Source organism: Ceratosolen solmsi, unplaced genomic scaffold, assembly GCF_000503995.2.
Source record: "Ceratosolen solmsi marchali unplaced genomic scaffold, CerSol_1.0 scaffold11, whole genome shotgun sequence".
NCBI lineage: Eukaryota > Metazoa > Arthropoda > Insecta > Hymenoptera > Agaonidae > Ceratosolen > Ceratosolen solmsi.
In genome coordinates, this window is record NW_011948416.1 from 104,980 (window position 1) to 118,278 (window position 13,299).

At 25.4% G+C, this 13,299-nt stretch overlaps 2 protein-coding genes across 2 annotated transcripts in view; one reads left to right on the plus strand and one right to left on the minus strand.

Annotated features, from left to right (window-relative positions):
* The first annotated feature begins 2,091 nt into the window (after nucleotides 1-2,091).
* On the plus strand, nucleotides 2,092-5,576 carry Rchy1 (Ring finger and CHY zinc finger domain containing 1). The gene is made up of 5 exons (XM_011495595.1): nucleotides 2,092-2,399; nucleotides 3,635-3,952; nucleotides 4,309-4,587; nucleotides 4,909-4,999; nucleotides 5,217-5,576. The coding sequence occupies exons 1-5, from the start codon at nucleotides 2,265-2,267 to the stop codon at nucleotides 5,294-5,296; spliced, it is 903 nt and encodes a 300-aa protein (XP_011493897.1). The 5' UTR covers nucleotides 2,092-2,264; the 3' UTR covers nucleotides 5,297-5,576.
* A 5,761-nt stretch (nucleotides 5,577-11,337) lies between these two features.
* Myb (proto-oncogene like protein Myb) overlaps nucleotides 11,338-13,299 on the minus strand; it is a 29,636-nt gene continuing 27,674 nt past the window's right edge. The window contains exons 9-10 of the mRNA XM_011495597.1: nucleotides 12,213-12,326; nucleotides 11,338-11,947 (exon numbers count right to left, since the gene is read on the minus strand). Coding sequence (XP_011493899.1) covers nucleotides 11,813-11,947; nucleotides 12,213-12,326 — 249 coding nt within the window. The 3' untranslated portion in view covers nucleotides 11,338-11,812. The remainder of the gene's footprint in view (nucleotides 11,948-12,212; nucleotides 12,327-13,299) is intronic.

Consider the following 13,299-nt stretch of genomic DNA (forward strand, 5'->3'; position numbering starts at 1 on the left):
CTAACTTTTTTCAGAATATTAGACTCTCTACATAATTTCATATTATTTAAGCAGTGTATTATTAAATAATTATTATAATTCATCAGAGAATACAATTACACCTTTGTTACTAAGAAGAATATTCAATAGTCGACGAGCTATAAATCTCTTTACGCAAAATATTATTTATGATTAAACTATTTACTATACGCTTACTAACTTTAATACAAGAGTTTATATAATGTATCAAATATTCAATTGGTGATTATTTAAATATTTATTTCATTTGTAAACTTACAAATATTTACACGAAAGACCGTCATTTATTTTTAAAAATCAATCCAAATGCATGAGCTAAAAATAATATTAATATATAGACTTTATTGTATTTTATTTTAATAATTTACTATCTGTATTTGTTTTTTTTTATGAAATTGAAAATATAAATGTAAGACTTTTTACAGGACAATATAAATGAAAGTGCAGAATGTCCAAATTAATAATTTGATTGATTAAAAATATTCTTTTCTTAGATTTTTCTATTTTTACTACGAATATTTAAGTAGAACCACCCCGAATGGAAAAATCAAATATTGGACTTAAATAGGATAGCATATCTCGAGAAAAGCATTTAAATATTATTATCAAAAGAATACTAAAATATGTAACAAATCGAAAATAATAATAATTCTACCTAAAAGGGTAATTTAATGTATTTCAAGCAAACGTACTAAAGTTTTCTTTGATTGATCAATTATTTTCTTATTTACAAATTTCATTCATTTATATTTCGATATCACTACGCTGCCACGGTGCACTACGCTATCACTGAACTTTCATACCATATTTATGTATTTACTATATTATTCTTTTATACAGTACGCGCAATAGCATGTAGTTGAGACCTATGCTTAACATAATGGAGTGCTAATAACGATATCTCTACTACTATCAGAAAAAATAGTCTTTCTAGCTAAACCGAACGACAAAGGTATAAAAAGGCTTTGATAAATGATCTTTCCGGCAAATATAACAGTTAATCAGTAAATCGAAGAGTTGTCTTTTAGTGTAACTTTAAAAGACCGGAACTCTCGTTAGTGTCTGTCCATGCCATCTGGTGTTGGAAATAAAAGGATTGCTGATGAGTACCGAGTATATTGATGTCGTATCGTTTTATTTCTACTTTATTATAGCCACATTGTACTCATAAATAACTGAAACATACGAGTATTGTACTAGAGAGTCCTTTTCGCGTTTGATTTATTTCAATGTTATCTCTAATATGATGAGAAATGCGCAAACTGCATTTTTAATTAACATTCTTACTAATGTGTAAAATTGCGGAGCTGTGGCGTATACTGTACGCGCATGCGCGCAATAAATTGCTTTACTTTAAAAAATGTTATTTTTCTAGTTGCCTTTAGAATGTGTTAAAAATTTGTTCTACAGATATAAGAATTATGTAAGAAGAGAGTAAGAAATTAAATACACTAGACTTCTGGAACGTACTAACTTGAAAGTATTGGACTTGGATTTATGATCCATATTCATAATTAGTGCTTCCGTAAGAATTAACAGGATACGTGGCAGAAACGAAAATGCATATCGTGGAGTTGTCAAGGAACCTTGTTTTGACCATTATTGGCTAACGTAGGTAGATTAACCTACCACAAGTCAAAGATTTTTTCTACGAAACTTCTTTGCACTTAATGCCGTGCAAAACTTGAATTCTCTTCTCTTCTCCTGTCTTTCCTTTTCTGATCATCAATCGCCATCTCACCTTCTTTTTCCATCCTATAATCTCTCTCTCTCTCTCTCTCTCTCTCTCTCTCTCATTGGCTCCCTCAATTCTATCGTTTCTCTCTCTTTTTCTATCTTTCCCTCCCGGCCTTAATTTCATCTGTCTCTCTTTCTCTCCCTCCCTGCCTTCCTCCCACCCTCCTTCTCAGCCATTGTTTCTCTCACGTCAAAAGATATAATTTTGAATATATACAATTGTAAAAATTGTTTTTTCTCTGTAAGTTATCGGTCGTCGTCGTCGTCGTTGTCGTCGTCGTCGTCGTCGTCGTCGTCGTCGTCGTCGTCGTCGTCGTCGTCGTCGTCGCTATCGACGTAATTATCTAATAAATCAATAGTTGAAGCAATCCATCAAAAGCCAGTGAGCCAGTTGCAAACGAACTGATGAACATTTCGGATATTTCCGAAAGACTCGTACCCGTTTGTCGTACCTAGTACGACTAAAATATATCGTGAAGCGTGCTCGTCGAAACGACGTAAAATATTCAATGGAAAAAGACAAAGACCTGGGGGACTATAGTAGCGGAGGTAATGGTAATAGTTTGGAGCAAACGGACAAATCGAACGAGGTCGTCGAAGACAATTATGGCTGTGAACATTATAAAAGGAAGTCGAAATTTGTGGTAAGAACATCAATCGGACATTAAGCAACTTTTACTTCTTGTTATTTAAATTTTCAATACCTCTTTTTATAACATTTCCATATGTCCTATATAATTAGCAATAATTTGCAATAATTATTTGTAAAAATATTGGTTTTTGAACCTAACCTCTATTTTTTCTAGATAAATATTACATTTAGAAATTAATTATAAATTAAGTATAAATTTTTGCTATGTACCATATAGTGTCCATAAAACCAAGAATTTTAAATCTAATTTTTTAATTATAGTTACTATGAAAACATTTTATTGTAAATTAATTTTCTTTAATCTTTGTGCAATATCTTTTTCATATATTTTAGAAACAGATTAAATAATAAAAATTGATTTAGAATCTTATATGATTTATGATTTACTAATAAATGATATAAAATATTGACACAAATTTATTATATATTATTAAGTTTAAGTTATTATTTTATTTATAACAATTTATATATAATTCATAGTAATAAAAGTTTAATTTATAATTTATTTATTAATTGAAAGTTAGGTAATGAAAATCATTTCAAATATTTTGGTACAGAGAAACTGAAAATATATAATATTTTTAAATATTGTTAATATTGTATCAAAATTAAATAGATTATGGATGTCTAATTAAAATTTATATAACATTTTTAAAAGAAAAATATAAATTTCATTTATACTTAATTTATAAATAGTTTTTATTGCATAATGATAATAAGTTGTGATTCTTATTATACATATATTTTTTTTTTTATTGAAAACGCTCTAATATAAAATTCAATTATTTAATATTAAACACTTTTATATAATCTTATTAAACCAGAAATTTTTAATATTTTTTATTATTTTTTCATATTAAGTCTTCCTGAAAACGATCCATAAATATAGTAATATATAGGAACAAATATTAATATTTTAAAAAAAAAGAGAATATTTTAATAAAAATAATAGAAATCAAAATAAAAAAATTTTCTTGTAAATCCTGTTCTTCTTAACCATTGTATATTTATCATCATTCAAACAAATATAATCAAATTATTTTAAAATATTTTCTTCATTTTTAAATTATTAGTTTTTAGTTTCTTAATCGATACTAAAATAATTATAAAACAAAAACTTTAAATGAATAAATTTTTTTATTCATTTAATTTAATAATTTGTAGAGAATTTATTATTAATATTTAAGCATTTATATTTATATGTATGAACATGTTTCATTCTTTCAGACACCATGTTGTAACAAAGTTTATACCTGTAGATTTTGTCATGATGAACAAGAGGCTCATACTGTAAAAAGAAAAGAAGTAACTGAATTAATATGTGTTCTGTGCGACACTCGCCAGCCAGTCCAGGCAACCTGCCAGAAATGTCATGTCCGTTTTGGTAAATACACTTGTCTGGAGTGTAACCTATTTGATGATGAAGATAAGAACCAATATCACTGCGATGGATGTGGAATATGTAGACTTGGTGGACGAGATAGATTTTTTCATTGTGCTAAATGTAACATGTGCCTACCTGTTGAGCTACAAAATGGCCATAAGGTTGAATAAATAATATACCGCTAAATATAATTTTTTCATAATCAGCTAATTATTTTTAAAAACTTGTTGGAAGATTTTCTGTTATTAAAATTAATTGAACGTTAAAATAATTATAAATTCTTTATATAATATTAGGTAAAAAATCCTTCAAAAGTTATTTAATATATATTTGTATATATAAATAAATAATTCATTAAAATATTAATTACATATATTCATTAAACTACAGTTTGATTTAAAAGTTTGTGAACAAAGTATCACATTTTTTTTTTAAATATTTTATTTCAAAATACAATTCATATATTACAATATTATAATTTAAGATGCAAAGAAAATATATATATTTTGTTTTTCAGTGTGTAGAAAATGTTTCGCATGCCAATTGTCCAGTATGCTTAGAAGATATTCATACCAGTCGTATTCCTTGTCACATTCCTAACTGTGGACATTTACTTCATCGCACTTGCTTTGAAGATCTATTGCATTCGGGTCATTATGCTTGTCCAACTTGTCAAGTTTCTCTTCTAGATATGACTGATCTTTGGCGATTTTTAGATAGTGAAGTATCATTAACGCCAATGCCACCTGAATATAAGGATTATAAAGCTGACATACTTTGCAAAGATTGTCACGAGGTATATTATTCAATTTTCTTATCAAATTATTTATTGTAATTTACTTATCTAGCAAATACTTATTAATTAAAAAAATTTATTTCTAATTTGCTTATTTAAAACATTTAACTTAAATTTCTCAATTAACTATCTATAATTTGTCATAACTAGTATCAAATCAATATATTCTAAAATTTTTCAAAAAAAAATTTTTTTTAATGTTTTTTCAATGCAAAATATAAATTTGAAAACACAATTTTATAAAAATATGATTATATATAATAAATACAATTACATAATCAATAAAACATATATTATTATTGTTTTGAAAACTTTTTTCAGGAATCTACTGTAAAATTTCATGTGGTTGGATTGAAATGTCTGAGCTGTGGTAGTTACAATACATGTCGAATTAAAGGATCCCCTTGCCCAGGTAATAAAAAAATATATTACATTTTATTTTAGTATTATATCGCTATATCTAATATACACTACTTGTATAGTATGTAGTATATATCACTATATGTAATATACACTATATGTGGACTATTGCATCAATAACTTTTGATGCTATTGACAGTTATGCAATACTAACAAGTTGTAAAAATATATTTAAATATTACTGAACATGAGCATTTTCTATTAAATAGATCCAGAATCTCTGGATGTTGCTGCTAGCGGTAGTAGGACAAGTAATGAAGACCCATCTCAAGGATCACAAGCTCAGTAGCAAAAAATTAGAAAGCATTGAACGACTGTAACAGTTCATTATTTCTGCATCATTCTTAGACAATTTTTTTCACGCAAGTAAATCGGTACTTTTGCATATAAATATTTGTCTCGTCCGATACAGCATTGATTCTCATATATGGATAAATACCAATGTCTATTCTTAAGGTATAGAAATAGTGTTCATGAACTTCATGGGTAAAGAATTCAAATATGAGATTTTGTATTAAATTTTTTATATAATGAAATAAAATTGCAATACAATAAATTAGATGAATATATTCATGAGCAATTTTTTTATTCAATTTTCTTTTATTTTAAAAAATTAAAATTATTTTTTGACAAAGAATATAAAATTTTGTAAATTTAACGAAATCTCATAGCTTGAACATTTTTTTTTAAGTTAAACATTTGCTAACATTTATCGATGCACTTTAGCACATATTTTTATTTTTGAATTTAAATAATTTAAAATTATTTAAATGCAATTTTTTAAATGATGTAATTTAAAAAATACAGTTGTAACGTGCAATGAGTATCCTCGATTTTAAACTAGACTAATTATATTGAAATTTTAGTACAATTTTTAAAAAATCAAAAATATTTTACAATAATATTATAATCTGAAATTATTTTTTTAAGTTTATATGATTATATATTTTTATAATTATTTTTAATAAACAACACATTGGCTAAAGTTAATTCATGATTATCTCTAAAATCTATAATTATTCAAATCAACATATTAAAAGTTATTCTTTGATTTTATCTTTTTACTTATTGATTCTGTTTAATATTCACAAATTAATATTATGTAATCTTTTAAATCTAAAAGAATCTTTGCATTGACGATTAAAATTAATGTTATTAAACTAATAATACTGTATGAATTTGTTCATACATAATGAATATTATACTTCTAATATCTGTCTAGAATAATTTCGCATTATTTTTATGTTAATTGTTTCAAAATAATTATTATTCAAATTATTTTAGTCTTGCAGTTTATTTTATATTTCCTATTCTATTCTCCTATTCTAGTATATTATATAACAAATTTTGTGTATGATAAACTCATTATTTGTAGCAAAATTTGTAAAGTGTAAATATTAAATATTGTTATCATAAAATTAGTATATTAAATTGTCTTTTTATGTTTTTAGCATTAACATATTGCTAAGTATAGTAATTGTTACATTTTTAAATTATACCTATTTTAATATAAAAATAATTTTGTGGTTAGAAATTTAAGAAATATTGATAGAATCAAAATTCATACTAAATACTATTGCTTGAAAGCTAATTCGCTATTAAAAGTATTATATAAGTTAATAGAAAAATTATTTAATTTAGAGAAATATATTATAACTATTGTAATAAACTATATTGATTTATGTTTGAGTGTATTTGAATCAATGATTAATAATAATCTAAAATTAGAAAATCATAGAAATATATGTTATTTTTAATTTACTGTTATTAATACAATATGCGATATAAGTCTGTAAAATTCATATCTATATGAAGTAAATTACGTTAATTGAGTAAATTAATATTAGATCCTATTATATAAATAACAACATTGTTTTTATTTAAAAAGAAAAGTCGAAGATCGAAGATGCAATTGGAACTGAAAGATCAATATAATTTGAATAATAATTGTTATAATACATGCTAATAAATTTATTTAATCACTTATGTTTTTATTGTACAGATATTGTTCACCACATGATTAACATAATATTATTATTACAAGTCTTTCTAGTATAATTAGTATATAAACAAATAGAAAAAATAAAATACTATTCAAATATTTGGTAATCATATAATACAAGAGGTCTTCTAGTAGATAAAAGTATAAGCTGATTTCATTTTCGGCAATGTCATGAATAGCAATTGTGTGGTGATTTTGTATTGTAACAATATATTAAATGTCTTTATTAGGCTTGCTTAATAATGCCTGTATACTATTAAAAATGTAATTTTCCTTCAGAAATCGGATGTCTTATTGTAATTAAATATATATAGTAAATTATTCGATAACTTTTAAATGAAAGTGTAATAATTCATTTTCAATTTATGACCCACTTACTCATTTTATACTATTGATGAATAGTTAAAACAAATAGATTATAAATAATTATGAATATTCAACGAAATAAACAAAATAATGCATATATACATGTATATAATTGGGCTCCATTTTTAAATAAATTATAAAATGCATAAAAAATAATTCGTGGTTATTGAAAAGTGTATAGAATTACTAAACTTTTTTCTTTAAAATCAGTAAGTTCAACAAGAACTGTTAATTTTATGATTAGAAAATGTAATTTATTAATTTTATTAGTGGTCATTATAAATATAAAGTGTTCAAAAATAAAATATATATTGATATTAATTACATAAATGTTTATTTGACTTGCATCGAGAATAATGAGTCACATAACTAGACGCTTCTAATGTGGATCAGGTTTAACTATAGAATATTTGATTGTTTACTTATTTCTCATGTTTAAATTTCAACAAAATAGTATTTAAATATTTAATATAATTATCAATTAAGTTTAAAATTGAATTTATCATTATATCTAGGCCTCAAATTTTTTAATTTACAAATTTATTTCAAACTCTTTAACTATTGCCTATTTAAATATTTAAAAAAAATAAAAAATATGTATAAAGAAACAAAAAAAAACATCATAAATTGTGTCATACAATAATTTTAGCGTAAATCAGAAAAATAAATTTGCAAATGTAACTCTAAAACTTGTATTATAGAATTCCAGAAATACATTCTTTAATACGTACCTTTCCATGCAAATGATTTTCTTTTATTTGCATGAAAGTAATTACAAAAATTTCAACGAAGAACTATAGTACTTATGTTTTATCAATTAGATCCGATAAAATAAGAGGAAATGTAACTATTCTTGAAAGTTAAATATTTATGAAGATATAGAGTAAATAAAATCAATAAAAGAATACGTTAATATATTTATTATGATTTTGTACGTGAAAAGCATGTTACGTGAATACGCTCAGTAAAATTGTTTGAAGATAAAAATGGAGAAACTATTAAAAACTCTTTACAGTTATGCATTTTGAAAAATTTAATAACAGGAATTTCGGATAAAATATCTACAAAATATCTCGCAACTGGTAAATCGTATACATTAGCCACCGTAATCTTAATTTATTTTATTTTAATTAAAAACACGTCTGGATATGGTTGTTTAGTATATAAAATTTCACAGGTTTTGGAGGTTATTACGAAGTATTTTTTAATAAATTCATCAAGCTACATTAAATTAGTAAGCAACTTAAACCTCAAATGAAGTGTATTTGAAAGAATCGAATGATTTCAATATATATATTTGCGTGTAAATCAAATCCAAGAAAGAAAAATATTAAAAGATAAATCCATCATTAGTTAGTTAGTTGTGTTTTGTGTGTGTGTCTGTGTTCGCAAAGTATGAAATATAGATGGAAACAAATAAATAATAAAAAATAAACTATATTGATATAACTAAATATAAGATATTTTCTCTAAAAAACATATATTTTAACTTATGGTATCATTGTAGTAGATTTAAATATTATATTACGTTATATTAGGTCTACAAAAAATTCGACTAATCAATTTAATTATGAAATTATCAATAACTATGGAATACTTGACTAAGAAGAAATAAAACAAGCATTTAAGCAATTATTACTGAATCAATGTATTGCCGAATAACAAGCTATAAGAGTTGTTAAAACCAAATTCTACATTTAAATAGTAAGGATTACATCTATCTTTACGTATCAACAACAAATTTGTTCTATGCAAATATGCTTGTTCCTATTTTCTTATAAGTATTATAAAATTCATCAATAGGACCTTAGGTATATTTGGAAGAAATAAGTTGTCCTATACCACCTCAAGTATCATGATATTTGAACCGATACTTCCAGCTATGATTAAAATTTTATATAATATATATAACATTTCTCTACTTTTATTCTTCTTTTATTGTTTGGTATAAATGTTAAAACTTCAAGTCAATGAAATTGAAGATAAATAAGTTCAATTAGATTTAAAAATATTTATTTAAATATTGTTTGAAAACAAATATATAAACTAAATAAATATCATATCTTCCATGGGTAAGCTATTTAAAAAAATATAACTCATATTAGCAATTCCATGAATAGCAGTCGAATGCAGTTGAATATTATTATAGTGTGTCGATTTGATTATTATTATTTCCGAAATCATTATTTATTTTTAACTCTAATAAAAATATGTGCGAAAATTGACTTCCTTGACTTTGCATATAAACATTTCAAAATCGCTTAGTTATTTAATAAGTATAAATAATGTTGTTCAATGTACGGTGAATAATTATAGTCAATTTATTAAAATAATTGAAAAAATTGTTTTAGTAACATGTACATAACCCACAATTTTGTATATAAATTTAAAACTAAAGATGGCATATTTTTTAATAAATTTCTTCTCTGTCCTGTCTGGCTGTATTGTACAAAATTTATAACATGTATAATATATTAAATTATATGATATGATTATATTTCTTTAGTAGGTCAAAAAAGATGTAATAAATTTATAAAATTAGTGAATATCATTTTTAAGTGTTTTTATTATTACAAATAACATTGGGAGTTTAATAACAAATAGCTTATTTGATAAATAATAACTGTATCAGTGTACCATTCTAAAAGATAAATTATTAAAGAATAGAAAAAATTATTTTACCGTAATTCAATTTGGAATAAAATTTTATTACTTTAAGTTTTTAATATTATATATGCTAATTATGAAATCCAAATATAACAAACTGATTAGATTATACTTATATATAATTTTTAATACTACACTTATTACACGCTGTTTTAATACATTTACTACCCTTATTATATTACTTTAATGTATGAGTCCACATTGAGTCAAATAAATTAGACACGTGTTTTTAATGTCATAAATAATTACATATAAGATAAAAATTTTTAAGAATTTTTTGTTATATTAAAGCAATAATAATTTTACTGCAATGTAGTCTAATTATGTTTACATTGTTGAATAAAACTTTAGATCATTTGAAAATAACATTTTCGGTAATACTTTTAAGAATATTAATGTTATCTTTAATCAATATAGTTAAAATATAGTTATATATATTTCATTTAATTTTTTTTTATATTGGATTACCAGTATCTTGATACAAAAGTTGGTGATAATATCTAATAAATCGTTACTTTAAAAATATTGCAATGTAAGATGGATAGCTTATTATAGCAATTAAAAAATAATTGTCTATGTTTATTTTTTGTATATAGCAGATTACACGATTCGAAAGACTAAAAATTTAAGTTTGCGTTGCATTATTCTTTATACGAAAAATGTTAAATAAGTCTTAGTATTATGAACTTTATTAAAATATTTTGCCACAAACTATCTCCCTACTAGCATGTATATAATCAAATAATGTGATAAAAACAATGTATATTTACATAATAATAGTTACATTACATATATTGTAACGCAATGCCCATATTAATACTTAAATTTAATTAGCTATTGCTTTTAATGTATATTCAGATATTTTTTTTTTAATGGTGAAAGTTCTTGAATTTTGTAATATTAATATAAAATTATTGTATTAATATAAAATATTAATAAAATAATATTTCAATAAGCAGGCAACATAATTATATGGAAGTTTGCTGCTGTACATGTTTATATTATAAAGTAAAAAATATTGATTGAAAGCAAGCATTCTAAGCATTTTTAAGTACTAAATCAAAAGAAGGAAACAATTATGACAAATGAAAATGATAAAAAAAAACAAAAATGGGACGAAGAAAATGATTGTATAAGTATTGCATGATCAATGCCACTTTATTGTTTGGTTGCAAATTAAATTATGAATACAAAGGCTCTTTGTACATAACAGCCGTAATAATGTTTTAAAATATAATATTCTATCAAATAAACCGGCTATAATTTTTTTTTATTTATCTTTTTCGCTAGAGAAAATGAAAAAAACGACACACGTAGTGCGTACATATATATATAATATATATAGATAAAGAATTTTTCTTCCCTGTAGAAGTTAAAAAGATATCTACTGAGAGAAAAAATGGACGAAAAGGGATAGGAATATGAATGGGGTTGGGGAACTGATGAAATTTTACAAAAAGTAAATTGTTGAGAGTGCAGTTTCATACATAAGCGCAAGTGACGATGTGCCTTCGATAGAACTTTTTCGCACTTTCATGTTTATGATTATATTCGCTGATCATAACATTACGTTTTCGTTGTAATTTAGTTCGAATGTTTCGTTTTTCGCATATGTAAAAATATTCATCAAAAAAACTTTTTTGCACTGATAATCACAAGAGCAGGCTTGTAAAATTAGTTTATAAATATCAGTCAGGGCGCCTAATGGATAATCATCGGACCACAGCTGCTATTGACAGCTCAATCACTATTAGCTGATGGCAAGTTAGGTCAAAAGTTGAGGGACCTGGGCCGTAACGGTGCATAACCATGCAGGCTGAGGAACTGCCGAGCTGCCTGCGTCATCTCAACTTGATCCCGAGTTCGACCGCAAGCCACAGCTGTCCACTGCACTTCCAGTTGAATCTGCATATAAAAGATCTCGACGTTAGTCTCATTCGATTTGCAATCCACGTAGATGCTCTCTTTATGGCACATCTGAATTTGCAAATTATATACAACGTTTGAGAGTATATTAAGCAGTAAAAATAATACAAAGGTAAATTAATAACTAAATAAGTAAGCAACAAGTGGATGATATTACTTTGACTGAAGTGACAATGGATGTATCAAACACTAGCAAGGCCATAAACGGATAAGCGACGTGCGCGGATTTTCGCACATAACTCACCTTCGTACGCTTGGTCGAGGCCAGTCTGAAGTCATTTGGGCTGTCGAACGTGTCGAACGAAATCGCCCTTTTGGCATTCGGCTTCCGCTGTACGGGCGCAAAGTCGTGGGAAGTCTGGAAAGGAATAGACACACTAGCTACAGCCGACAGTTTATAGTAGAAAAATTGGTAGAAAACGAATCGAAAGAAGAAAGATACTCAGATAATCTAAAAATAGCTTGATTTTCATCTTTTACAGTATATATTAATAAATATCATATAAGAATAAGTGTACAGACGATAGAAAAGACGCGACGACGCGCTTAGCGTGTTTTCTCCTCTTTCTTCATTCATATCTATTCGACTCTCGAACACTTGTGTTTTTATTCAACAACGGAGTGACTAGGCCTCTGTATATTTGGTATGTACGCGAGTCGTTGCGCGTGCTTCCGCGAGCCGTCGCTCGATACAAATCTTTGGATCGTTTGTTGCTTAATGAAGGGGGTTACTTGCGATGAGTGATTAGGCTTGTTCCTTTAACGTTATGGTGTTAAAGAAGGGATTTTTGAGGGAAGGTACTTTGGTACGCTAGGCCAGGCCTGTTTACAAAGGGAAGATTCACTTTATGGAGTTAGTGCAGGCATGCTTTATCTCAATGAATCATAAATACAAATCTGAATAATATAATAGGGAGAATAATATTAAATTAAATAATTTAATCTATACAATAACTCATACATGAAAATAATCGTTTGACTTTCAAACTTGAGCTCTGTGAGCACTTGTAATAGAAGTCATTAATTTTTTTTCATTTATCTTTTACAATTTATTCCAATGTATTTTTTTGCTCAAATAATATATTACCGTTTTTCACGGTAATATATTTATAATATAAATTAGTAAAAGTAAAACAATATCAACAACAAAACTGTCAATTCGACATTTTTTATTTATTACAAAAGAAAAAAATGCCGAATCAACATTTCCTTTTTTTTACAAATTGTAAGAATGTAAAAAAGCAACGTTAAAGCCAAAAGAGGGTAAAATACCAAATTAAAAGCTTAACGTTAAAATAAATTAAGTACTTATAAGACGGTGTCTTGGACCC

Coding starts and splice junctions, on each gene's coding strand:
- Rchy1 (XM_011495595.1), top strand. CDS start 2,265: ATGGAAAAAGACAAAGACCTGGGGGACTATAGTAGCGGAGGTAATGGT. Junction 2,400..3,634: donor AAAGGAAGTCGAAATTTGTG/GTAAGAACATCA, acceptor TCATTCTTTCAG/ACACCATGTTGTAACAAAGT. Junction 5,000..5,216: donor TAAAGGATCCCCTTGCCCAG/GTAATAAAAAAA, acceptor TCTATTAAATAG/ATCCAGAATCTCTGGATGTT.